At 34.0% G+C, this 27,252-nt stretch overlaps 3 protein-coding genes across 3 annotated transcripts; 1 reads left to right on the top strand and 2 right to left on the bottom strand.

Moving 5' to 3' along the window:
• The first annotated feature begins 3,625 nt into the window (after positions 1 to 3,625).
• On the top strand, positions 3,626 to 5,281 carry LOC11429006 (leucine-rich repeat protein 1). The gene is made up of 7 exons (XM_003620917.3): positions 3,626 to 3,872; positions 3,992 to 4,124; positions 4,223 to 4,294; positions 4,370 to 4,513; positions 4,701 to 4,772; positions 4,857 to 4,928; positions 5,024 to 5,281. The coding sequence occupies exons 1-7, from the start codon at positions 3,686 to 3,688 to the stop codon at positions 5,100 to 5,102; spliced, it is 759 nt and encodes a 252-aa protein (XP_003620965.2). The 5' UTR covers positions 3,626 to 3,685; the 3' UTR covers positions 5,103 to 5,281.
• Positions 5,282 to 5,902: 621 nt separating this feature from the next.
• Positions 5,903 to 12,877, bottom strand: LOC11431713 (uncharacterized protein At2g33490-like). Its single transcript, XM_039827491.1, is given in 12 exon segments — positions 5,903 to 6,153; positions 8,681 to 8,822; positions 8,825 to 9,680; positions 9,776 to 9,829; positions 10,493 to 10,735; positions 10,834 to 11,041; positions 11,124 to 11,152; positions 11,961 to 12,029; positions 12,130 to 12,191; positions 12,263 to 12,340; positions 12,416 to 12,488; positions 12,567 to 12,877. Coding segments are annotated over 11 exon segments (1,929 nt in total). The 5' UTR covers positions 12,711 to 12,877; the 3' UTR covers positions 5,903 to 6,153; positions 8,681 to 8,709.
• A 3,747-nt stretch (positions 12,878 to 16,624) lies between these two features.
• On the bottom strand, positions 16,625 to 22,421 carry LOC11442185 (pyruvate dehydrogenase E1 component subunit beta, mitochondrial). The gene is made up of 14 exons (XM_003620915.4): positions 22,265 to 22,421; positions 22,009 to 22,048; positions 21,879 to 21,935; positions 21,713 to 21,793; positions 19,769 to 19,795; positions 19,600 to 19,662; positions 18,950 to 19,036; positions 18,363 to 18,488; positions 18,094 to 18,227; positions 17,909 to 17,981; positions 17,737 to 17,802; positions 17,438 to 17,476; positions 17,105 to 17,344; positions 16,625 to 17,014 (listed from the first exon to the last, which is right to left on the bottom strand). The coding sequence occupies exons 2-14, from the start codon at positions 22,030 to 22,032 to the stop codon at positions 16,946 to 16,948; spliced, it is 1,086 nt and encodes a 361-aa protein (XP_003620963.1). The 5' UTR covers positions 22,033 to 22,048; positions 22,265 to 22,421; the 3' UTR covers positions 16,625 to 16,945.
• Between the last annotated feature and the right edge of the window lie 4,831 nt (positions 22,422 to 27,252).

The raw sequence follows: 27,252 nt of genomic DNA, 5'->3' as shown, positions 1-27,252 counted from the left end.
AAAACTAACAATCTGGTTCGGATTACGTAATCTGGACTAAAGGTATTTATGAAATTTTTACAGGGCGCGCGAGAGGGAAATAAGGTGGGAAAAGTAATAGTCTTAATTTAAACAGAAAAATGTACTCATATGAGTGGTGGGGCAATATTATACAAAGTACAAACATCTTTTGAATTTTAATATATTAGTGGTCAACAGTCAAGCAACCATGATAATTTCTTTTACACGTGAGATTTTCATTAAACACTCATTTTTCGTATATTAATTGGAAGAAATCGCGGGAAAAATGGTTAAATATATTTATGTTTTTTTTTTAATTAAATCAACCTTTAATTTTTATTTCTCTTAAAATAGTCTTCAAATTTTGGTTTTTCTCAAAATTTTGTTACAAATTTTAGTCCTTTTTTTTTTTATATCTAAAATTCTTTTTAAGACCTTTAAATGTATTCAAGGTCGATCCAACGTATATAAAATAAATTTTAAGATATGACTCTCTTAAAGTTCATAATAGTATTTTAATAATATAACTAAAATTTTGTTCAAATTTTATCTTTTACACATTTTGAAATTGCTACTTATAGCGTTGGAAATCTCGCGAAAATGTCCCGATCTCAAAACTACCCAATGTATGACAAAAAACAACCCCATAACCTCCCATGAATTCTGACAGCAACAAATTCAACTGGCTATTTTTCTTTACGAACCGTTAAATTACGAAAATGATGTTTACCATTTTGTTTTAAATTCAAAATAAAGTAATCGATTTAATTTAGTTAAGAAAATAATAGTATACAAAGTTTCTTATTAAGTAATTTTTTTAGGCCTGAAGTGATGTTTGGTGATCTTACACTTGAGCCGACTCTAAAAGTGTCAATTGTCATATATTATTATAGTCTTTCAATGAATCAAAGTTATAAACATATTCTTAAATTTATCTTATCTTATTGAGTTTGGTCACCAAATGTGTCTTTTGTTAGTCATTTTAGTCCATAAAATTACTAACAAAAGACACACTAATGACTATTTATCCAAATATATTTTTTGGTTTATACAACATTATAATGAATATATGGTTTATTTCTTGAAATTGTAACATGTTTGAAACAAAATGGTCCCTAATTTAAGTTTAACCACTAAACAACATAATGTCGCAAGACAAACGTATATATAATCATCTTCTATATTGATTTCATATCACTATCATACTTTCATTTAACGAGTCATGTCACGCTGTCTAACGACTTAACTTATTGATGAATTATTTTGACCAACGTATTACAATTCCATACAAAATTGGTAAATATGAGTTACCAACATGTCTAACCCCCTAAAAGGCGGGCAAATCATCAATGGAAGGTGGGCATATCATCAGCGGAAGGCAAGGCTCTTTCTTGCTTGTAGCAAGTGAGGAGGGAAATTTTAAGCGACCTAACGAATGATATTTATAGTTTGAGATGAAATTTTCGATGATTATAATTTCAGAGACGAAATTGTCCATTCTCTCCATTAATGTTTTGTTGGATGTATTTGAGACTCGAGTAATATTATGAATAAGATTGAAAAGAAAAGAGTTAAACATCTGTCAAAAAATAATGAGACAAAAAGATAGCAGTGGTCTATGGTCTAAGTCTGAATTCTCCAATATCACTTCTTTTAATGAAGAGATGATGATATAGGACTACAAAGGTAAATCTTTGGTGCTGTTGATGTCCATCCCACTATCGAAAAAGAAGACATGTCTCATGTTCTCAAGCAATTCAACTCATTAAACCATCCCAAGTCAAAACCAGTAGTGGACTTGGACCCATAATTAACATGCATTAAAAGAAGAGTATTTTTTTATTTTTAGTTTGCTTTTCACATAGATTGGCAAAGCAACTAGAAAATAAAGTATGCTAGAAACAATTGATCTATTCACTTTCAGAGCTTACTTTTACGTGTCCAATCATAAAGAGTAATACATTGATTAATTTTTTTTTTTTTATTAATTGAATCCTTGCTTTTCAATTTGAGGCCCAGATAATTTTCTGGATATTAAAAATTAAAAGAACCAAACAATTATTCTTTTGCTTTGAAATGATACCACTCATTACCGAATCTAAGTTAAAGGAACAAATTAATTATATGGAATTCAATATAGTAACTATCGATATAGGATAGTTGAACTAATTTAAATTAAGAAATAAAGAATTTAAGCCACTAAGAAGTGGTTGCAACCTTATCAAAAGAGTAGATATTAATCTAATAATTAATTGTTAATATTTGTCATTAAAAAAAAAAAACAGATGTCAATGTATTTGTACATATCTCTTGTTCTAGGTACCCACTGCAAGATTTTAGTAGAAATTAACAATCGATTTCTCCACATTACTCTAAAGAGTTAATTAAGGACGGGGTTAACTTCAATGATCTAAAAAGATAGATGTTATGAACTTAGTTTCAGTAGAAATTAACAATCGATTTCTTCACATTACTCTAAAGAGTTAATTAAGGACGGGTTTAACTTCATTGATCTGAAGAGGTAGACTGACATCATGAACATATATCCAACCATAGAAGTTAATTTGGGATTCTTAACTTTGTCATGTCACGTTTAAGAACATTAACAAATTTCCACTCTAGTGCTCTTCTCTTAAAATAAATCTCCATGATTCTCCTTCCACATCCCCTAGTTGACTTCCTTTTTTCTATTGTTGATTCTACAATAAAGAGTTGATCTAGAAATAGAATAACGATCCTTACAAAGGACTTTTGTAAGAAGTAAAACATATCTTACATTAAAGAATCGTGAGACGGTCTAATCTTTATATTAGCTGATATGTTTGCTTATGCATATTAAAATGTTTAAAACTTAATAATAATCACATATTATCTGTATATCTATGAAAAATGTGCCTTCTTATTATTTTATTTTTTTAGTGGTGTCCGGGTTCGAAATATGGACTATTTGTTGAAGAAGTAAATCTGAGAACATGTTTCATGGTAGATATATCTTCTGAAATTTTTAGTGAAATGGGGGTTTCAAACGCATTTGAAGTAGTTCGCTTAATATCAAGTATGATGATGTTGGGTTAAATTGCTAAGGGACAACCAGTTTACTCTCAAGTGTTATTGATATTGCTTCCCCTTGAAGAAATCTAAGTTGTAGTGAATGTATTCAGTTAAACCCTTACTATGAACATTGTATTTGGTTCTTAGTCGACTAGACATGTGCTCAGTTGATCAGCCCAAAGAGCCAAAGACTACTCCACCGTAGAAGGTTAAATTACCTACCATCTAAGGTTGCATTCAAATAAATGATAGTTTGATTAAATGTGTTTGTTGAATATACATTGCCACGTTCTTGATCGACTTACTCACATTATGTCATATAAGATCAGATCATGGGTCACAATATTAATATAGATAAATAGTTTCACTTCATCCAAATGACAAATACATCATCTCACAAGGAAAAGAAAAGAGTAATAATAATTGGCATTTACACGTAGGATTGCATTGCTATAATTGTGTGTCAATAGAGAGAGAAACAAAGGTGGAAGAAAGGTAATTTACTGGCTCTATAAAATCCAAAATTGTGATTCCATTCCAAATGCATAATGTAGTAATATAATATAATATAATATAATTGGACTATAGAAAAAGTAAGCTGTGGTTTCTTGTTACATTATATGTATGCTCATTCATGTTAGTGTTATGCAAAAATAGAAGCATCATCAACCTCTCTCTCTCTCTCTCTCTCTTTGCGCCAATAAGTTTCAAACTCAAAAGGGTTTGCTTAATGGATACAAGCACACCTTTTGATGTTGTTACCATTTTTACTATTCTCTTATTATCATACCCTTTTGATATAGCAAATGCAAACTCTGAAGGTAAGTAAAGTACAGTCTCTTTTGTTTTGATTGATACATACAAACAAGCATACACATAATCTGAAAGAAAGAATCTTTTGTTTTGATGTTCTGTCTGTCTGTCTGATGAAAACTAACAGGTGATGCCTTGTATGCATTCAGAAGAGCTGTAAAAGACCCAAATAACATTCTACAGAGTTGGGACCCCACTTTGGTGGATCCTTGTACATGGTTTCATGTTACCTGTGATCGTGATAACCACGTTACTAGACTGTAACTATCTTTTACTTTCTCTTCTTTTCTTCAACCTTACCAATTATTACTCACCTCAACACTGTTAATTAATTTGGTTCCTCATCTATGCATTGTAGAGACCTTGGACATGCAAAACTTTCTGGTCATTTGGTTCCTCAACTAGGGAACCTTCACCATCTTCAGTTTCTGTAAGCAAATTAGTTAAGCTCTTATCTTATATTTACTGAACTTTGACATAAATTGATTAATATTGTTGATTGCAGAGAATTGTACGAGAATGAATTGGTGGGTCCAATACCAAAAGAGCTTGGAAACCTGAAGAACCTAATTAGCTTGGGTCTTTACCACAACAATCTCACTGCCTCTATCCCTCCCACCCTCTCTAACCTCTCTAATATCAAATTCTTGTAAGTTATTACAATTTATTCACAAGAATTAAATACGTGATTGAGCTATGAAGCGCTGACACTGACACGGAGACAAGTCGGCGCAGATAATAATATGAGACACTTGATTCTTTCATGGAATGTAATCACATGTGTCGATGGACACAACTTTCTTTGATCGTAAAATATATTATATGATGCTATGCAGGCGACTCAACAACAACAAGCTGACAGGAAGAATACCAAGGGAACTCACTAAACTGAAAAATCTCAAGATTTTGTGAGTCTCTTATCTTATTCGAGCTTCTCCACTCCACCTAGCTCTTATAATTCATTTGGCTAATTATTTTCATGTGCTGTGCAGAGACCTGTCAAACAATGATCTCTGTGGTACCTTCCCCACATACGGTTCCTTCTCTAACTTATCTCAACAAAGGTAACACTAAGTGCATGAGTAACTAACTAGTGAGTGTAATACTGTTAAGAACACTATCTCTTATTATGTAATGTGATCTTTTTATATTTCTTCAGTTTCAAGAACAACCCAAGACTTACAGGTCCAGAGTTAATGGGATTCGTCAGATATGATGTTGGAGGAAACTGCAAATGAAAGATTGCAAAACTACAACCATTTAGTGATGTGAAGAAGATCTATGTATTTGAATTACAAAAATCATCTTTACAGCTAGTACGGATGGTTTGGGTTGTCTGTCTTTGTAATATTGATATATGTCTTAATTAAAAACTCGTTTCATACTATACAAGTTGTTCATCTTAAGATTTTTTTTAGTATTTTCTCAAACAAATGCAAACATTCATTAGGACACTGATGAGAAATGTTAGTGAAGGTGACTTTTATAACCTCACCTCATTATATAACATGTGTAGTGTGCTAACTAATTCGTAGGGAGAAGCTCCTACTTCTCTATGTGGCTGTAGAACATGGTATTGACTAACCATTCATTCATATTTACCAAAGGAACTAGATACCACAGAACGGAAAATGGTATTTTTAGTGGGGGCACATGCCCCCATAGAACTTGTTGCGGGTACGTCCCTTAGTATTACTTCTTTATAACAAGTACTTAGAAGCTAAAATTTAACCTTGTGCTTTAATGATCAACATTCCATTCACAAAACAATTGTCTTCGAAATTGATTTAAAAACAAACTTTACTCTCCTTACTCACCTAAGGAGAGTAAAGGATCTTCCATTTTTCAAATAAAAAACGGACAGCTTAAATCTATTTAAGTGTATACAAACTTGATTGGATCAAAAGTTCTTAAAATGTGAGCCTTTAAGTACCTAAACTAAAAGTAATTGAATTCTTCATTTCTTTTGAAAAATCGAGAAGATCTTTCTTCCTGGAGGACCCGCTAAATTTAAATACAACTAGATGACTTGCAAAGGTGAGGCATAATTGACCGGTTACTGTCAATTGCTTAATGTATTATTTCAACAATAGAACTTATGGGCATTTATTATTTGAATAAAAACAAGATCAAAACTCATTACAAGGTTGAATTAACAATGATAATGACCGGATAAAAGAATACGGAGTAAAAGGAATATTTACATAATTGAAACTAAGCAAAACTTGAACCTAAGCTTGATTCGCCAGGCCGGAAATAGCATTAGCTTTAGAAGAGAAAGGAATTAATCTGCACAACCACCAAACCTCGATTCATTGCATGGTATAAAACATGTATATCCCTGAGAAAAAAGTGAAGACAAATCTTTGAAGTTAAATTTCTAAGAATTGGTATTAGGGACAGAGAACACAATAAGGTCTTTAACCTACAATAATAATGATGGTAACATGGCAATAGTAATCATTTGGAACAAGCAACTACTTTTATTTATAAGAAAAAATCTTGCCTGATAATAACAGCACCAAGTCCTAAATTTTGTATCCCGTCAATTAAAAAAAATAACTCAATGAGCATTTTCGGAAAATATTTGCATGAAGGTCGCCTAGTTTATTTTGAAGATATAACTTGCTAAATAATAGTTCTCCTAATACCAATGGTGCTTCAGGTACTTCATATTATAGAATTATGTATTAACATCATCTCCAATGTATCCCATTTCACATAAGGCAAATTGAGAGGAAGATGATAGAAACTGGTATCTATATTCTTTATTCAGAAGAGAAACAAGAAGTTTATTATAAGTAAACACTGGATTCTGCTTCAGAAAATTGAGATGGGTGGTCTACGGTTACCGATGGTTCCCTTCCAAAAAATTCGAGAGTCTTGGTCTCTCCCTTCCAATCCTTTATTCAAATAACAAATTGACCCTTCTTCTCCACAACTTCCCAATTTACTACATTTCACAAACACATAACTGTTACCACACAAACATAACTGCATAACCACCTACTTAAGAGACTGGCCTGACCTGCCTGGCTCTCCAATGATATTTATTAATGACACGTGATCTACCCTCCAAATAAAAATCACCTTGTACTCAAGGTGAAGGATTATATAAATGTCCACTTGGGTCCCATAACTTCAAATAGAATGGTAGAACAATGTGTGAAACATGAGAACTTATGTATGGGAAAATTGCTCTTCTCCCTTTCAAAATTGTTCATTTCCTTGACCTAACGGGAGTTAACTCATGCTCGACATTTTTCAGCGGTAGTTAACTCATGCTAGCACTTTTTAGATCAGTTCAATCACTTTTTAAGTCAGGTCAACCGATCTTAAAAGTGTCAGCGTGAGTTAACTACCGCTGAAAAATGCCGAGCATGAGTTAACTCCCGTTGGGTCAAGGGATGAGCAATTTTGAAAGGGAGAAAAGTAATTTTTATATATGGATCATATACTCTATTTTGGGTGGTAATTTTGGCCCAAAAACATAGTATGGCTGCAGTAGGCCTTGTTTACACCAAAACCCACTTAAGTGTCCCTTTACCATCCATACAACCCCTATTTGGTATGGTGGTAAATAGCATCCTCTTAATGTCAGTATCTAAAACCTTGAGTTTTTGTCTTCCAAATCCAAAACAGAGGGTGAATGACGCAGCGCCCGGGAACAGTTTCTGCAGTATACTTTTCTTGTTTCCTTACTTCTTCATTTTGTAAATATTGGATCCGCTCGATGTGCATTTCCATAGTATGAAGTATTCTTGCTTTGAAGGGACCATAATCAAATCTAATGATTGAATAAGAATCATCACAAGAGTTTGGTTATTGGGCAATTTTGTAATAGGAAGTGTGGGGTTGTTGGATTCAAAAACCAAAGTTGGTCGATATGTTAAACTGAGTGATGCAAGGTGAGGGGTGGCACCGGAAATTGGCAGTGGCTGCGAGAAATTGGAAGGGTCGAAGATGGTGTCCCAAACCATGGCTTCAAATGAATCAGAATCAAAATGAAATTAGAGTCGGCGTAAAGATTTGATTCTTTAGCAATTTCACTCTCAAGATGAATACTTGGTCCATCATCTTCGGCATCCTCTTCACACCCTTTGTCGCCTGTTAGAGGCAAAACATATCGATACTCCACTTTAAAACGCCACAGAAAGGCATCGACAAATGGTTCCCAACTTGCATGTGGATGACGGTGGTGGTGCCACCTTCAATTCCTCCGTCTCCGGTGTAACCTTATAATCGATTATTTATCGGTGCAAAATAGCCACCAGTAGGCATCATCGACGATGTCAAACACCGAAATCTCCATTTCTGGTATGATGTATCATAGTTCCAAGATCGATGCTCTGATACCAGTTGATATAAACTGGTATCTATACTGTTTATTTAGAAAAGAAACAAGAAGATTATTATCGGTAAACACTGGATTCTGCTTCTAAAAAATTGAGATAAGTTCGAGATTTTTGGTCTCTCCCTTCCAGTCCTCTATCCAAATAATCGAATGACCCCTCTTTTCCACAATTCCTAATTTGTTATAATTCTTAAAACACATAACTGCCAACACAAGCATATCTACATAACTACCTGCTTAAGAGACTGGCCTAACCTGTCTGGTTCTCCTATGATATTTATTAATGGCACATGATCTAACAAAGGTTTCTCCATTTGTACAAGAAACCTAACCTCTTCCATAGTCAAATTTCATAAATAACAGCAAATGCATGAACAAGTCCAACAAAACAAAATAAAAGTATACAAGAGAAAGGTTTTTTTATGAAGAAAAGAAAAAAAAAAAAACTGTTTTAATTATTACCTCCGGCCCAAACATCCAGAGCAACAGCCTCAGCCATCTAATGACGGCCGACTACTTGATAATGCAATTGGCGTTAGCGGAGGAGAAGCAATTTCCTCGGATAGAGATGATGTATGAGAGGATTCTCGTCCCCTTGGCCCATTAATGCTGCAACTCGAGCACTACCAGAAGAAGGTATAGAGAAACTACGAGACATAGCCTGCGGTGGCATTGGCAGTGGAGATGCTACACTTGAAACAACCAAATTATTTGCAGCGGAAACATTTTGACCTCTAGACACTAATGGACCTGAATGCCCCATCAAACCTAAAAGCCTAGAGTTGGGCGGGGAATTGGCTGGAGGCCTTGGAAGTTCATGAAGCTCGCTTATTTTAGGTGAAGACAAGATAGTAGGAGAAGCACTAGGAGAAACTTTGGGGGATGATGATGGAGGCTGAGGGATTCGAGTAGGCAAAAGAGGTCCAGAAAACAACTGAATATTTTCCATTGAGACAGGTCTGGTAGGCCAAGGATTACTTGTCAGTGGGCCGGAAAAGGCATGTCTTTTAATCTTTTTAGAGTAAGCAGAAACATTGTCATGATTTAAGGATGCAGGACCATCTACCAAAGGAAGCGGCAGTCTTGTGAAGGAAGCATTATTGTTGCTTTCCCTTAATGCAGACTGAGTGTTTCTGATAGTAGGATCAGAATGTTCATCTCTGATATCTTTTTCATGTTTCTTTTGATCCAATGGGGATGAATGCCACAAGTTCTTTGTTGGTTCATTTAAATTTGTCTGCATTGTGGAAGGCTTTGGTTTATCTGGAAAAAAAGAGATTGGACTCTTCGCATCAACTGGAGTTGGTAGCACATATGAACTGAATTTTCGCGATAAAGATGGGCGCATCTGCCTCAGCTTTTCACTGGAATCAGGTTTATTATCGGCAAAAAGTGGGGCAGATTGGCTCCCTGCCCTAACCTTAAAAGAAAACAAATTCCTTTGAAGCTTATCCAAGTTTTCCTGCAATTAAAACAATGAATCATTAATTATAATCTTATGTACTTCAAATTTCATACTAAAAAGAAACAAAGGATAATTGAAATGTATCTGTTTACCTTAGCACCCCCTGCTGGTGAACCTCTGGGAAGTGTATGTTCCACCTGGTCCAGCTGCAAGGAAGGCAACATAGTTAACCCATACAAAATCAACATGAGAGCAATTTAAGCAAAATTGCTTGTTTCACAATTAAAAATTAAAACCGTGTATATGGTTCTGATCTAAAATTTTCTGAATCAGAAGTTCATTAATATGAAACTTCCATAGCATTATGCATTGACCGGACATGTTAATATTCCACAGTTTTTTTGCATTCGTTCAAACTATATTTCTGATACACATGGAGAAATTAACGACATTCAAACAAACAAGGATGTATAGTTTCTGCACATCATACTACAAAACTACTCTGCAGTTCTGACAACTCTAAGGCTAGTAGACGGTGGGATTAGACCCCCGAATTAGTCGGTTCTTGGGCCGGATATCGAGTTCAGGAAATAAAAAAACTCTAAAGCTAGTAGACCATGGCCCCATAAAGGCCTTAACACTGTAATTTCGCCCAAGGAAAGCATTCATTTCCTATTTAATTTTAATTATACTTATGTTTTCTTTAGCATGCAGTAGGAATAATACAAACCCTCACCGACAATTGCATGTGTGCACAATGACTTGCCTACTCATATTTATGCTTGTTTGCAGATTTAATAAGTAAATCTTCATGAGACACCCATTTCTAGGAAGGGAGATTACAAATAAGTGTTTACTTAGGTAGTCACCTCCATTGAATTTCTAGATGTAGAAACATCTCGCTCCTGTTCATTTGGTCCATAGTCAAAACTCAGTTCCCCATCATCATTCTCATCATAACCCTCGTCGTCTTCGTCTACATAATCACCTTCATCCCCATCCTCCTCTTCCAAACCACTGAAGTGGTAATCAATGTGTTGTTGTTCGGTTACTGACTTCACATGTGGCTCTACTGTCTCAAGAGATTTGGCTGCTTTCTTGAAGAAACATGACTGTTTTATGGGGTAAAGAATGCACGGATATCAAGATATCATCATAAAATTTGAAAATAAGAACTCCTGGTTCTAAAGAAATAGGGGATAAGACGAACCTGAGAAGCATGATGACGTGCTGCCTGGGTTAGAAGACTACGTGATTGTCCTTGCTTCAGAGATTTCAATCGGAAAACAAACAATGTGGCCTCCTCATCATATTCATCGCGAGCAGCTTGCAGCTGCTGCAATGTAAAAGTTTCTCCTTTGCCACCTTTAGACCTACCTCTTTCTCTGTATCTTGCTATCATATACTCATACACATCTCTGCAGATCATATTAAAAAATGATAAGACATGTATCACATTTAAAGAAGAAAATAAATTAGATCAAACATAACATTTCAAACCTTTTTTCATCACACTGTCGCTTCATCTCCTGCTCCAGTATTAAGACAGAAAATAAAAAACTGATCAAAATTACAAAAGATCTTCCACATAGAATAGCATAGCAAGATATAGTAAATTTTAATGACCACATTCACTACACTACCTAAATTTCAGAATTAAATAATTATATTATTAGGTTATAGCGCGGACAAAGAGTTGGGTAACTTTATATTTATAAGAACTTAAAAAAGCCTTCAAGATTCTGGAAGAATCCTATGTTTGAAAACCTTCATGAATGTTGGGAAACTAGTAAGTGGCCCAGTACTGCTTTCTTTCGGCACATATCCTATTTCTGGGACATCTAGATGAATAAGTTAAAAGAGATTGTATAAATATCTTAGAAGATGTTGCATTTTGTACTTAAATCCTTCACTGATCTGTCATTCATCACTTTCTCCCAGTGTTGTTAAACAGTATCTATAGGTGGCGCTACGGCTATAATATAGCGGAATTTGGACAAATCGCTATTGTCAAACAGCGGCTATAGTAGCGCTATAGCACTATTGCGTAGCGGAATTTTAACAATACGCTATTTTCTGCTATCCTTGATTGACAATATTGCCTTATCCATTTATCAAATTGGAGCCATACTAGCCTTTTCAGGTTTCCTATAATCAGGATGTCTCAGGCACAATAGCCTAATTTACAGAAACATAATATTGTCTAAAAGCTTAAATACAAACTGATTCGAATAAGGAATTCAATTGCGCATGGACAATGAACAGGGATAAAAACAGAAAGTATAAATTTGATAATGACATTAAATTTGAATATCAAAGGCAGGTTAAAAAACTGACCTCAACAATTCGAAGTTCATTCAAGAGTGACTCAGATGGAACTGTAATTGTCTGTATTATATGGGAACGCTGAAATAACGTAGAAAAAAAAAGTAATGAAAAACAGAGAAAATTAAAAACAAAAACAAAAATGTAAAAAATATGGATGGAATAGGGAATTATTACATACATAGTTATCAATAAGTTTCTGAAGTTTGAACTGGATTTTTCCAAGCATAAGAAGAACCTTTCCTGCAGAAACAGAATAAGTAGTTAAGTAAAGTTAGAAAGAGGTTAGTGAAGCAACAAGAAGTGGTACCTACCAGTTTCTTCTTCGTGATCATTCAAAGCAGTTTTCTCGAGTAAACAAGAACCCATGTCCCGCAACGACTCAGCGAATTCTGTATAATTACTACATGATCATTACATAATTCACATAGTTGCGGTAATCATTTCTAAATGAATAGAAAAAATACCATAAGCACTACTGGCGGTTGCGGCCGCTGCGGAAAGTAAGGTATCATAGCAGTCCCTCATGTCTTGCATCTCCTGGAATTTTCAAATTAGAAACAAAGTAAGAAACCCTAAAAAGGTGAAATGAGAAAGAATGTTAATAAATTACCCTACCCTTGTAGCCTTTTCGAGTTCGTCAAGTTGTTTAAGAGGAAGAATTGTTTTGTTGTTAATTGTATCATGTTTGTGATGATGATGATGATGATGATGATGATTGTGAAGTGCCAAACCTCGTAACTTTTTCAGAGAACTCTTCATTGATCGTCGAATTCTTTCTTTCTTTCAAACTCCTCAAATCAATTAATCAAATTGTGTTTGTGTTTGTGTTGTATTTTGATTTTGTTTCTTCTCTTTTTACACACTCAATTCAATTCAATGTAGGAAGGAGTATTGAAGAATAATATAATAAAATAAAAATTAAAAATGAGATAGTCAACGATGGCAACAATGAACGAAGGTCAAATATCCAATAATAATTTTTCTTTTTCTTCAACCGCTTCTTTTGCTTACGCCAACACCTATCTCACTTTTTTTTATTCCCTTCTTTCTTCCTTGACTTCTTCTTCCTCCTGCCCCCTTTTTTCTACTTTCTTTTCTTGTTGTAAAAAAACATCCATTTTTCCATTTTATATTTTGTCCAATTTCTATGTTTTTTACATAGAAAGAACTAATTAATTACAAAAATTTCCCTTGTATGTTATGTAAATTAATTTCAATTTAATTCAAAAATTCAATTAAGAATATATTAATTAATAATAATAACCATTTGAATTATTTTGGTGATGTTGGTTTGGAATCATAGAAAAAAATCAAACATAAAATCTTCAAAATGAATATATTCTAATGTCACAAGTGAACATCATCAGACCCCCAACTGTTAGTTTAAACTTTAAATTATTATAATCTCTTTTTCACAAAACTAAATATATAAAAATAAAATAAAATAAGTTATTTAAATGTTTTAAGAAATAATATCCTAACTTGTCATTATCAAAACGAAAAATGTCTTAAAAGTGAAATTCCTTTGGTCTAACAATATTCTTTATTATTTGAGGAATATATAAGTATTATAGGGTGAACCCCTCATCCAAGTAATCTACCATTAAGATGCCATTTGTATAATTTCAAACAAATATGCTTTCTAATTTTGCAAAAAGGCACATTTCCTATATAGTACTCTCTTCCATCTTCGTCCACATAAACCACCTGCTACCGATGGTGACCTGTTCCTAAAAGACCAACCAAGCATCAACCAGAATTCCAACATTTTTAAGGTAACTATTCTACAATAGAAAATTAAATATTTCCTGATGAGAAAGCACGGTAATGATTTTTCATGCACAATCCGTGACGCTTTATTTCATCGTGCACTTGATGCTGACCATTTTGTTTAAAGAAAAATGAAAGGTAGGCATAAATTTCAAAGTGGCTCATAAACAACCAAAGACAAAGAAAAATTATAACGGAAAAAGTAAAATTCTCCTCTTTATTCTATGGTCAACAAAATAAGTCTAGAAGATACAACTATTTCATAAATACTAAATGTCTTGGTAGGATGCGTAAAAAAAATAACTTTAACTTATTTCAATGTAAATTATCTTTATTAGTACTATCTCCGGTCCTATTTATAAGAGAAATTTAGGTCAACAAAAGTGAATGTATTTGGACAGAATTTTTAACTAGATACATCAACTTTTGTTGACCCAAAATTCTCTTATAAATAGGATCGGAGGGAGTACAATTTAACATTAAATTAAGTTAAAAAAATAAATTTGAGATCACAAATACATAAATGATAACTAAACACATAAATTTAGCCACAAATACGACACCAGGGGTAAAATCGTAATTTCCATTAAAACATAGGCATGATTGGTTTTCCAACAGAAACTGAGGGGTATTTCGTGAATTTGCATTCAATTTCTTTCTCTCTCTAAACTTTCTCGTTGTCTTCTCCGATCCACCTTATGTTCTCACCACCACTGCATTTTCTCCAATCCACCCTCTGTTCCACCACCATACCCTCTTCTTGTTTTATAGATCAGGTCCCAAGGAAAGAAATTTGCATAGGAGAGAGATCTGTAAAAAAGAGAGATGTAGAGAAGAGTGAGAACAGGAGAGAGATGGCAGAGGACGACGGCCGATCGCTGTGGGTTTGCGGAGAAGAGAGAAATTGAGATTTGATTTGCAAACGAGTATGGGTGGTCGTCGACGGAGTGGAAGAGATGGATGGAGTCGACGACGGTGGCTGGTGGCCGGAAGGGGTGTGTTCGAGAGTTGCAGAGACGGCACAAGAGTTGATGACTTGCAAAGATGGTGTTGGGATGGTAGTTCGCAGATGAAAAGAAGACGGTCTGAGTTGCAGGGAAAAGATTAAAATAAAATAGAAAGTATAAATGAATAAGGATGTCGTACTGTGTCGTATTCTTCTCCAAAAACTTGTGTCCAGTTATCATTCCTGTTAAAAATATCAATTAGAGGTAAATTTTAAATTTAGACTTTAAGTTTGAGTCAGTTTTGGAGGCAAAACAATTCACACACACATATATTGTGAGAAATTATGTTGGCCAAAATTAAAGTAAACTTCAGTAGAAATGTCATTGTGCTCTATAATCATACATGTCACACCATCTATAATAGAAAGAAGGGTTAATAGGTTTTTATTCCCCTACCATATGGGCGTCTTTTTAGCCCCCTATGGTAAAGAAAACTTGGAGATTCCCCCTTAAAATATCAAGATTCTTTGGTTTACACGTCCAAGCCGTTTGACTGAAGTGTGACGATGATGTGTTATTTTTTTTTAGTTTTGATTTTTTTCTTAAATTCCACGTGGGACATATAATATTTTTTTATAAAAATTAATCCTAAAGATGTGAAATGTCTGAAGTACCCCTAATGCTTAATTAAAAAATCCCAATTTTTTTCTCATCTTCTTCTCCGACGGCCTCTTCTTCTCTCTTCTTCCCATTCTGTTCTGGCCTTTATCATCAATTATTTCTCCTTATACCCAAGTCCAAACTATGCAAAATCTAAAGATAGATTCAATAGAACAACAACAAAATCTCAATTGTTTGTGTCTATTACTTTTGCTTCTTAATTTAGTTCAAAACAACACTACTCAAACCCATAACAGTAATACATGCTAATACTAACCCTTCTCTAAACATAACAATAAGGAAAACACTGATCCAATTGAGATTTGGTTGGTTAAGGTTTTTTTTTTTTTAAAAAAAAAAATATTCAAACGACTCTCTCTTTTCCTCTTCTCCAATCTTATCTTCTTCTCTCTTTTCTTCTCTTCTATTCTCAAATCAAAATCAAGTCGTGTATGAAGATGGTGGTTGAGTTTGACGGTGATGGATCTGCGATGGTTGGAGGTCGTGCGCGGTGACGACGGTTGTGATTGTGACGGCGACGTTGTGGTGGATACTACGGTGACGGGTTTAACGGCGGTGGTGACAGTGAAGGTTTAACGACGGTGGTGATGTGGTGGTTGGATGGCTGCTTCTTCAAGCATTAGTTGTTGTTGGTGGTGATGCAGAAGGTTGTTGTGGTTGGTGGTAGAGAATGAAAAAAATTATGGATTTGAAAACCACCAATATTGTTGTTGTTCTCTCTGTAAAAACCCTGGATTTGAAAAAACCACCGAAATTTTTTTTGTTGTTGCTGATTTTCTATGAAGTTTCTGGAAAATATTTTTGGAAGAAAAAAGATGAGGATGAAGAAAGAAGGGAAGTATAAAGTTTCTGGAAAAGAAACTTAAAAGAAAGAAGAAAGAAAAACGAACATATACATGAGTAAGAAAAGAAATATGAAGTTTCCGAAGAAAAAAAAATTGATGTATTTTTAAGTATTTTTTTTTTTTATAATTGTAAATAAAGACATGTTAGTGAGATGCAATAAAAAAAATGAAAAATAAAAATAATTATACAATCAGCACGCCACCTAATCAATAAAATGTGACTCAGCGTGCCATAGGTTGAAATGTACATTCAGATGCCATGAGGATTGAAAACCAAATAATCTAAATTTTACAAGGGGAAATCTCCAAAAAAAAATTTCCTTAGGGGGTAAACCAAAAGACGCCCATATGACAGGGGGTAAAAGCCAGTTAACCCTAGAAAGAAAATGAACTCGAAAATTAAATTTAAAAAAAAAAAAAAAAAAAAACATAAGTTGACCACTAGGTTGCATACAAAACTTCCTCTCTTGTGTCATTGTTATCATCCAAGTTATTGAACATGAACTTCCTCCCAGATATGCAGGGAAATATAAAAAAAAAATGTATAGAATTTGTTACTCCTGAAAATTTGGACAATATTATATGCTTACATCACAATTTTCAAACCAAAGCCTCTGACAGAATCAATGAGCAGAGCCTCTTTTTGTACGAGGTTGTGGTGGAAATTTGGGGGGGAATTATTTTTGGTAACATAAAGGGTTACCAAAGAACTAACCAAGACATGAAAAATTTCAGAACTATATCGATTAATTTAGGCAGTTGCGGCCATAGGCACAGATCTGTGGCATGCTCTCTTTGCAGCACGAACGATATCTTCAATCTGTACATCCACATATACCAGTAAGCAAAAAGATATATTGAGCCATAGACATGTACTGAAACCTCAGAAGTGATATTTAAGAAACATTACCTGTGGGACAGCCAATCTTTCCAGATTTGCTGCATAAGGCATGGGAACATCAGCCCCGGCAATTCTCTCCACCGGTGCATCAAGATAGCCAAAACTCTCCTCGATGACAGATGCACAGATTTCAGCGCCAACACCATGCTGAGGAAACCCTTCTTCAACTGTCACCAGTCTGTTGGTTTTCCTGACAGAAGCATTGATGGTGGCTCGATCAAGCGGCCGGATTGACCTTAAATTAATAACCTTTGTGGGTAAAAAAAACATTCATCGTTAGTCATAACCAAAGAGAAGTTGCATAAAGGGCAGAAATTCATCACAAACTATGGCAAAGCCTACCTCAGCACTGATTCCTTCCTTTTCTAATGTCTCGGCAGCCTAAACAAAGTAAAAAAAAACGTTATTGCAAATGTGTGCTTGCTTGGTAGGACAGGAAGAGGTTAGAGATTGACTTTACTTCAAATATATAAAAAACAGCGATCCAAAAAATTATAGTCCTCTTTTCTTCTTTTATTGTTTATTTAACATTTAAATGCAAGACAAACCTATATCCATCTCACATACTACTAGGTAAATGATAATAGTCTTGAGCAAACAACAAATATCTAGAATACAAAACAATCTTAGGGTAAACAGACCTTTAGGGCAAAGCCAACCATTTTTGAGAAGGCTGTAATAGTCACATCTTTCCCTTCTCTCTCAATCTGTTAAGCGAAAAGCATGAACTTGATAAGAATACTAAATTTCCTAATGTGTGACACTAAAAAATACAAGAAAGGTGGATCTCAAATACTACAGATAATTAAGTACCTTTGCTTTTCCAATGGGAAGGCAGAAACTGGAATCAAGAACTTCGGCAGAAACAGGGAATGACTCACCATATCTACAGCACATAAGTCATCAAATAAAATATCATTTTAAAACTAGAAATAATGTTAGAAATCTTCAAGCTTCAACAACTCATTTAAAATTACTAATTAAGCAGCACAACTTACAGCAACTCATTTTCAAGGAAAACTACAGGATCAGGGTCCCTTATAGCAGCTTTAAGTAAACCACGAGCATCTTCAGATGAATATGGTGCCAAAACTTTCAACCCAGGACATGAGCCATACCAAGATGCATAACACTGCATAAAAGCAAAGTTGTGGGGCACATGAATATAGAAAAACACTGAAGTATATGTGCTCAATAGGTCATAATGAAAGAAACAGTGGGTATTGTAAACAAATAGTTAACAAAGAAAATGTCAGGAAAAACATACATGAGAGTGCTGAGCACCAACACCAGCAGCAGCACCATTGGGTCCTCTAAATACAATAGGTACATTTATTTGCCCAGCAGACATGTAATTTGATTTTGCAGCAGAATTAATGATGTGATCTATTGCCTGCAACAGAAATCAAGAGGACATGATGATGAAATGGGATGAAATAGATAGGGAAAACCTAGTAAGCCAAGAAGATGAAGGGTGCGCTTAGATTAGTATTTGAAAAATTGATTTTGAATGAACCCGACTTCACACAATTGATTTTAGTCAGAAATATTTTCAGACCTAAGCAAACTAATCACAGAAGACGGAATTCATAAGATGCCATCTAATAATCTGGAAACTCAGAAACATGTGTACTGTATTCTTATCACACAGAAGACGGAATTCATATGATGCCATCTAATAATCTGAGGGAAGCCAGCTTCTCACGAAAAAACTTTATTCATCAAGAGCATGGCTTGCAGATTCCAAACAGAAAACCAAACACATAGAAATCATGGGGTGCCAAAAGATGTAAAATTAACACACTTAATTGCACACTGAATTTAAGAAAGGATGCAATTGAGATAAACGCTAACCTGCATGGAGAAGTTAAATGTCATAAACTCCACAACAGGCTTTAGACCATAGTAAGCAGCACCAACTCCAATCCCAGTAAACCCAGCCTGCATGTTTAATGAACATTATATTTTGAACAAATTACACCATGTAAACAGCTGCAATATAAATCCTTTTTTTACCACGAATTATTACTGAATTTTTTTTCATACAAAGTCCACTCACTGGTTGTAACTTCTAAGATGGAAATAAACCAACCCACTCATGGTACCAAAAAATGTAACAAAAAGTGAGATACTAAAGTATCAATTTCAAGCTGTTACTAGAGTTAAGAAGCAGGAAAAATCTTTTCATGCTCAATAAGCATTTTTTTTTAAAAATAGAAGTTTGCATGAGGAAAACAGCCCAACATGACACCCCATGCCATCCATCACATTACATTACCAAAATTTGAATTTGTTCATTTTATTAGATGGATGCACTGGTGGTAGGAACAACAAAATTTGAACTAATCCACAAGTACTGGTATATAAACCTCAAAGCAATGACAGGATTAATGTTTATAAAATGTAAACATGAAAGGAGGGACATCGAGGCATGGTTTAAACCTCGCAAATCAGTGGCTGCAAAAGTATGAATTAAACGAGTAAGCGTTTGTAAGAAAAATAACCTCAGTGATGGGAGTGTCAAGAACCCTCTCAGGACCATACTTCTCCAATAGTCCCTTGGAAATCTAAATTGAAAGAACAGAGAAAATAGACGCGTTTAATAGAGATAAAATAAAATAAAGCAACGGACAGCAAGGAGGTAACTTGAACAAGTGGAAACACATAACGAACCTTGTATGCACCTTGATATTCTCCAACCTATAATCAAATACAACCAAAATAAACATTAGAAAATGAACAATAATTCATGCATGTCCTCATACGGTATATACTAAGCCATTTTCAGTTGGAAATATCCTGAAGCAGATGTCATAAGCAAAGACATTGTAAGGAGAAGATTGAGTGGCTGACTAGGTTAATAAACGACCACCTCAACTCTAAAACTGAAAGATGAATTAAGCAAACGAAAGGACCAAATTAAGTCCATGGTCATATTAACGACTAGGCAAGTGGCACAACTTGAACAGAAGAAGCCCCGGCTGCGGAATGTACAAATCAATACTTGCATTTGTGTGTAAGTTTATGCATGTATGTGTGTGGGTGTTTGTACTAATCAATATGTGTGTGTGAGTATGTATATTTGTAAAAATGTATATATTTGACAATCGGTTCACTTTCGCAATTCTTCTAGTTCTGATGTACCAATTATATTGAAATGAACATGCCAGTTTTGCCCGTCATATTATATATGTCGGAATATAGGACCAGGACCAGGACCAGGACCAGGTCTCTTAGAGGTATTCTTTATCTCCTTTGCCATTCTCTTTTCTACGCTTTTGGTTAATAAAGTATCCTGAAAGGAATCTTAAGGTCAACTAAGTACATCAGGGTAACATAACAATGCTGAATTTGTTTAACAGTATTGAGTGTAACGCCTCAGCATTGAGGACCGCTTTGTACTATCTACCTACTACTATTGGGAAAAATCTCTTATTACAATATTGTAGTCAGGTGTTCTAGACATTCTGATCCGTTAGTTTTACGAAAATAGGGACTAGGTCACAACAACAAAAAATCTGAAAATGTTGGATCAAGTGTAAAATTGATTTGGTTACAAATAAGTTGAAGCATTTGGATGTTTTTACCATCAAGACTCCAGAAGTTTTACGTAAATCTTGTCATGGATTTATAATGTAACACAAAAGTCAAAGGCCTGGTTGTTGAGAAGTCTGATATTTGATGAGATATGGTCAGAAAATGTGTTTGGGTGGTTGACTATAGACCGTTGTCACCTTACAAGTCCAAGTCGGTTTTGTAGGATTTTAGATCCATTTGCAAAATTACCATAACAAAAATCCTACATATTCACTAAAATTGCAATCTGACAGGAGATTAAATCAATGTGAATATTCACTAAACCATACAATCTATGGGAGTATTACATTAGATATTTACTCCACTCTAGACAACCAATCAAGGATGAAACTTGAAAGACTGATCTTGCCTCTTTCCTAGGGTCTGTTTGGCAAGACCCATTTTTTAGCTTATAACTTAGGCCCTATAAGCACATTCGACTAAAAAAGACATGTTTGGTAACTATCACTTTTTTCATGAGCTTATAGTTTATTTTTACTAGCTTAGTGTTTTTAGATAAGCTAATTCAAGTAGCTTAAAGCTTAACAATATTTATCTCAATTTTACCCCTCTAATCTTAATTGAAAAAAAGATTAAATATTATTTAAATGAATCATTTTTATGTCATTTCATATTTACAATCTAATTCAACCGCTAATTTTACAAAACACTACAAAGGGTCTGTTTGGATTTTCTTACTTGAGCTTATCTATTGACATAAGTTATATCAGCCTATTTGGGAGAACTTACAGAAAAAGCTTATGATATTGTTAGTAAGTTGTTTTCAGCTATTTCCATAAGTTCTCCAAGAAAGCTTACACAAAAACAATTCAATTTTATTCTATCTTTTGTCATAGAAATAGCTTATCATGATAGGTGCTTAACTATAAGCTACGAATAAACCGTTTATCCGCTATAGGATAGCTCATCCTCTATATGCTAACTTATCAGCTATTTGGTATTTTATACCAAACAGAGCCCTACGAAATGTCAAGATTACTTGTACTATGGCGTATCATTGAAAACCATATCTCGCTTTACCTCTTCACCCATCAAGAAGACTTTAGGATCAGCGGACATTTCTTCATCAAGAGCTGAATTAAGAGCATCTCTCACTGTCATCTGCATAAATAAATAAATAGATTAATTAGACTTTACTGAAAGAATTAGAAATTGATAAGTAAGAAAGTAGCAAAACAAAACAAACCTGTTTAGCAGAAGAAGAGAGATGTCTGAATGCGGAAAAGGAAGGCCGAAGAAGATTCTGAAAATGATGAAAAAAGTGTTAATAATAATAATAACATTTATGAAAGAGAATTGAAGAAATCATGTACTACCTTGTTTCTTATAACGCCTAACATCTTGATTCCTTGATTGCTGCAAAATAAATAGATTATCAATTCAGAATGATATCAAACTACTTACTACTCAAAAAAAATTAAAATCCTAAAATTCACTTGTAGCAAAAAAACCTAAGTGGCAAAAATCGTAACCGGCGAGATCTCACAAAAACACCGTCAAATTAGGTTTGAAAAAAGAGATCGGAAAATCGATCGAAAGAGGAAATAAATCGAGAGAGGAAGAGTGGAATACCTGCGGAACGAACTGTTTCAGAGTTGGTGAGTATCAGTGGTTAGAGAGAGAGAGAGAGAGAGAGAGAGAGAGAGAGAGAGAGTAGAAGATGAATACCAATACTTTAGGTCGCGATTGAATTTCCAGAATTCATTATTCTTTTCTGCTTAATAAAAAAATTTGAACCGAATATTTTTGTTATTTTCTTTTTCATATAAAATAAAAAATGTGTAAGATTAGTGAGTTCTGATTAATTTTATTTTTTTTAAGAGGTAGTGAGTTATGATTTATGACCATATAATAAAAGGTGATATATTCCTTAACCACTTTAATTTAAAATTATAATAGTTTTTTTATATATTCTTTAACCACTTCTATCCTCATGCGAACTCTCTAAAAAATAAAATCGTTATGTGAGCATTCTTTAAATAAAAAGTTAACGAGTGCTTTCATAACACTATTTAAATATTTTAAATTGAGTCGTTATTTTTTAAAAATGTTAAATTTTATAATTTCCAATACATTGATCACATAAACTTTTATAATTTTTTTCATTTAAAGTCCTTAATTCGTGCTCTGAAGACGCTAGTTAATATTTCCTTAAAAAAAAAGTATTTATTTAATAAACTTTGTGCATTAGGAAGGAACGAACGAATGCCACTTTGTACCACCAACCATTCACCACTTGGAGACATGATTCAAATATCAAACTTGGCCACCAAAGTATGCACACGAGAGACACGAGGCAGGCGCGCTGCCCTTCATCCGCATCATAATAACAATTAAAAATAAGCAAATAAAATCTACTATTTTTTTACAATAAAAATAGTTTATCTTTGTAACAAATATACATTTATGCCCAAATCATACTTATCATACTTATATATAATCTTTGTTAACATCCCTTACTCCTTAATCTTATTAGGTTGCAACAACTTAACCCTAGAATTTTGGCTCCAAAATTGCAATATTAAATGCTAAGTGAGATAACCCTAAAAAATTTTGGCTCTTGGGAATTTAAATTTCAAATTATTTTATTGGAACAAACCTACTAGCATTTACCAATATTCCATATCTCACGTATATACATTGGAAATTAATATCACGTAAGGGATAAGTTATGGAGGAAGGTGGCATTTCACATGGGAAAGGTGAATCCTTTCCCACCATGGAAAAGTTTTTTTTTACCATTAGATTAGAGATGAACATAGATTTTATGATGGTCAACCTACACTATATATTTTTCCCTCATCATCTTCATCAATTTGCTATTAAAAAACCCAGAAAATTATAATCCATATCCATCTTCAGCTTCATCGGTTTGCTCTTAAAAAACCACCAAAACCAAGAGTCTACAATCCATATCCATCTTCATCAATTTGCTCTTAAAATAAAAACCCAGAATATTAAAATAAAAAACAATCCAAAAACAATATTCATGTAATTAAAGTAAAAAAAAAACACATGCTCTTTTAAGGAACAACAACAAAAATTAAATTATAAGAATAAAACAAGCACAAGGTGTGCAAGTATAGGCAAAATACAAAGGTTTACCACAAAAATAGGCGTGAAATTGATTGATAGCGGCAGCCCCCCACAGAAAAATCCAAAAAAACTAGCCAACCTTGGGTAGAAATACACTGATTAATAGGAAGTGGGATGAGATGTTGGGCGGAAGCAGTTGGTGGGTTTGATGTTGCCGAGCAGCTGGTGTTGTGATTGATGTTGTTGGTGGTGGGGGAAGGAGAGAAGGGTGGTGGAAGATGTAAAAGAAATAATATAGTGTTGCAAGTGTATGATAAGATTGTGCTCTTCAAAATGATCTAATGGTTAAAGTGAACTTTCCCATAGTGGGAAAGGATTCACCTTTCCCATGTGAACACACACCATGGAGGAATTAATAGAGCCAAAATTAATTTGGAAAACGCATATACATTGGAAAACATATTCCATATCTCACGTATCAAGACATTCCTCTTTTTTTGCTAGCTTAGTTTCAATACAACCATCTCTCTCACTTCCTGTAGCTGAAAGTGGATTAGTAGTGATTTTCCTCCAAGATCATTTCCATCATTGGAGGTTGCGTTCCACACAATTATAGAGCAGCATCTCAATCTCAACAGGAAGAAATGTGTCTGCCGCAATACAGGGGTATACAGCTCATACCCAGGGGCGGATGGTAGTACAAGGGGTAGCCCTTGCTACCCCAAAAAAAAATATTTTTTTAAGCGAGTAGGTATATTTTTATATTTAGCTACCCCTAATAATATATATTTAGTTACCCCAAATTTAATTTTAAGTGAAATAAATTTTTCTATCTTTATTTAACTTCCGGTCGAACTTCAAATTATTTGATAATGTCGTATAGGAACCGAAAGATTAACACCCAAAAGAGATAAATAATAAATAATAACAATATTTGATTTATTTAACAAATAAAGTAATACAATTGTAGGCCCACACACTCTCACACACTTTATAGCTTTGTTTGTTTGATTTGATACTTCCCGTCTCAATAACAACGATAAAGAAACCTTTTTCAACAATAAAAATGATCAAGACAATAGTCATAGACAAATTAAAACATACAATGAGTTTCTTGTAAATAACCTATTTATTTACATTTGAAAAGACATTATTAATCTATTATTAAACAAACAATTATTGATGAAATTCGGTTCTTGAAACGTATTTTGCCAACGTTTCTAAATACTCCCTCCGTCTCTAAATAATAGTCGTTTAAGGTTTATGCACAATTATTAAGGAAATGATTAATTGTGTTGATTTTGATGGTAAAATTAGTATCATTTACTAAAACATTCTTATTAATTGTAGTTAGCGGAGTAGTTAAGTTTGATGAAATTCAATAAATAAGAGTATGATAATGGAAAAAAAATAATAAATGCTGCATTGGTATTCTAAAGTGACAATTATTTTGAGAAAAAGAAAAGATGGTAATGAGACAATTATTGCGAGACGGAGGGAGTAGCGATTTTTATGTTCCTAAGATTTGTTAATTTTAGTCCTTAATTTTTTGTTAGAGATTAAATTCAAGACTAAAAAAACTTAAAAAACAAAGACAAAAATTGAATAATTTTTTTAACCCTAAATTATAATTTATAGGACTAAAAATATATTTTATCCTTAAATTTAATATGTTTGTTTTTAAAAAAAAATCATCTTTATAGTTGGCCCTTGCATAAATTTTTTGCGAGCTTCGCCGCTGCTCATACCAGTTGTTCTGGACAGATTCAGTAAATATGCTCATTTCCTATCCCTATCTCATCCACATCCATATACTGCTTTGGATGTTGCTTAATTGTTTACGGTTCAGTACCTTTTATTTCTTCTAGAAGTCACTTGTCAGCTGCATGTAGCGTAGGTGGCCTAATATTGTGGAATTATGTTAATTCCCTAAACTTATTCTGTACTTAAATAATACATCAGAGTATCTCCGAAACGGGAATGTCACACTGCTTTTTAAAATTTCTTAAATAGATTACAAAACTATTTAATGAACAACAACCTTTAATAGTTTCACCAAAACCTTGCAGCGGAATATTTTCATTAAAAACAACAACAAATCAACTGTTTAATTCTCCATAAAATTCTGGCATGAAAGCCTCACCAAAGTTATTCAAACAACAATAAGGGCTACATCAGCATGTTCCAAAAATTGATACATAGGAATGAAAATAAACGAGTAAATCTCATCCCGTACGTATCAGAGCCCTAGACATTTGAGCCACCACCTACTACTCAGGATCACCTGCAAGTTACCCATAGGAAGGGCAACATTTTCAAGCAGAAGGGGTGAGATTCACAACAATAAATATAGATATAAAATTCATCAATTGAATCTAACACCCTAACATAATAATAGTTATTCAATATAAATATATATTTCATAATCAACACATCAACAACAATGGTATTACAACCAACAACAATGACTCATGCAACTATTCGACAACACCGCTAAGATCCCTCGACAATGCAACAATACGACAATGCATGTGGTACCAATTTACAGGGCAGAAGCCCTCACCGGATATTGAATGGTTAAAGCACTCATCAGGGCATAAGCCCTCACCGCTTTGAACAATTAAAGTGTTCCAGGACATGAGTCCTCCCGCTTTGAACGACAAGGCGTTCCAGGGCAAGAGTCCTCCCGCTTTATATGTTTATGCAACTGACTCGACTTGTGTATATCTACATACAACTTAACAATGCATATATGTATATATGACTTACAACTCCATAATTAAACAACATGTATGATTTAATTAATGTAAACATACGTAACAGTCATCAACAAATCATTATAATCAATCCAACAATTCAGAAAAATGCACAATCAATCATAATCATGCTCATACATCAAGCTCAATCAACATTATTCAATTAAAGAACAAACAGCTTAGATACTGGGCAACTCGTCTCGCGAGTGCATCTGCTCGCCATGGCGAGCTCAGGCAAAAGGTTACTCGATGTGGTGAGTACGAGGCGAACAAGAAAAAGGTGCTCTCGGGAGTTTTGACATTTTTCTCACTAAATCTTCATTTTTAAGCTCCCTATTCATCTTTTTAATCTAAAATTTGTCTCAGTCCTCTATAAAATCATCTAGGCACTCGAAACTAACCAAAATACAGCTTATAACAACAATTCAAAAATCATGATCTCTCAGGCACTTGCTCGCGAGGCGAGCCATGAAGTTGTTCACTCGCGAGGCGAGACAAGCTACTCGCCGGGGCGAGCGATGAACATCAGCACGGATAGAATGCAGGTTTTTCCCCAAAATCCCAATTTTCTCAATTTCACTCCCCAAATCAGTTTACAGATACGAAATAACTTGCTGTATGCACTCAGAACCTATTTCTAACATCAAAACAGCAATCTCTACCCTCAATTCACTAAAAAAACCCAATAATCCAACATAAACCCCAAAATTCCTAATTCTATCATAAACTTGTTAAATCCAAACTCAGAATTCAATATCTATACTACTG

The sequence above is a fragment of the Medicago truncatula genome, chromosome 7 (genome assembly GCF_003473485.1).
Source record: "Medicago truncatula cultivar Jemalong A17 chromosome 7, MtrunA17r5.0-ANR, whole genome shotgun sequence".
Lineage (NCBI taxonomy): Eukaryota > Viridiplantae > Streptophyta > Magnoliopsida > Fabales > Fabaceae > Medicago > Medicago truncatula.
The sequence above is the reverse complement of the archived record's forward strand: the minus strand, read 5'-3'. Positions and strand labels throughout refer to the sequence as shown.

Bases quoted from the DNA above. Each gene is read 5' to 3' on its own strand.
- LOC11429006 (XM_003620917.3), top strand. From the start codon at position 3,686: ATGTTAGTGTTATGCAAAAATAGAAGCATCATCAACCTCTCTCTCTCT. The intron at 4,125-4,222 runs GTAACTATCTTT...TATGCATTGTAG, and splicing joins GATAACCACGTTACTAGACT to AGACCTTGGACATGCAAAAC. The intron at 4,929-5,023 runs GTAACACTAAGT...ATATTTCTTCAG, and splicing joins TCTAACTTATCTCAACAAAG to TTTCAAGAACAACCCAAGAC.
- LOC11442185 (XM_003620915.4), bottom strand. From the start codon at position 22,032: ATGTTAGGCGTTATAAGAAACAAG. The intron at 21,936-22,008 runs GTAGTACATGAT...CATCATTTTCAG, and splicing joins TAGGCGTTATAAGAAACAAG to AATCTTCTTCGGCCTTCCTT. The intron at 18,489-18,949 runs GTTAGCGTTTAT...TTTCTGTTGCAG, and splicing joins CATTTAACTTCTCCATGCAG to GCAATAGATCACATCATTAA.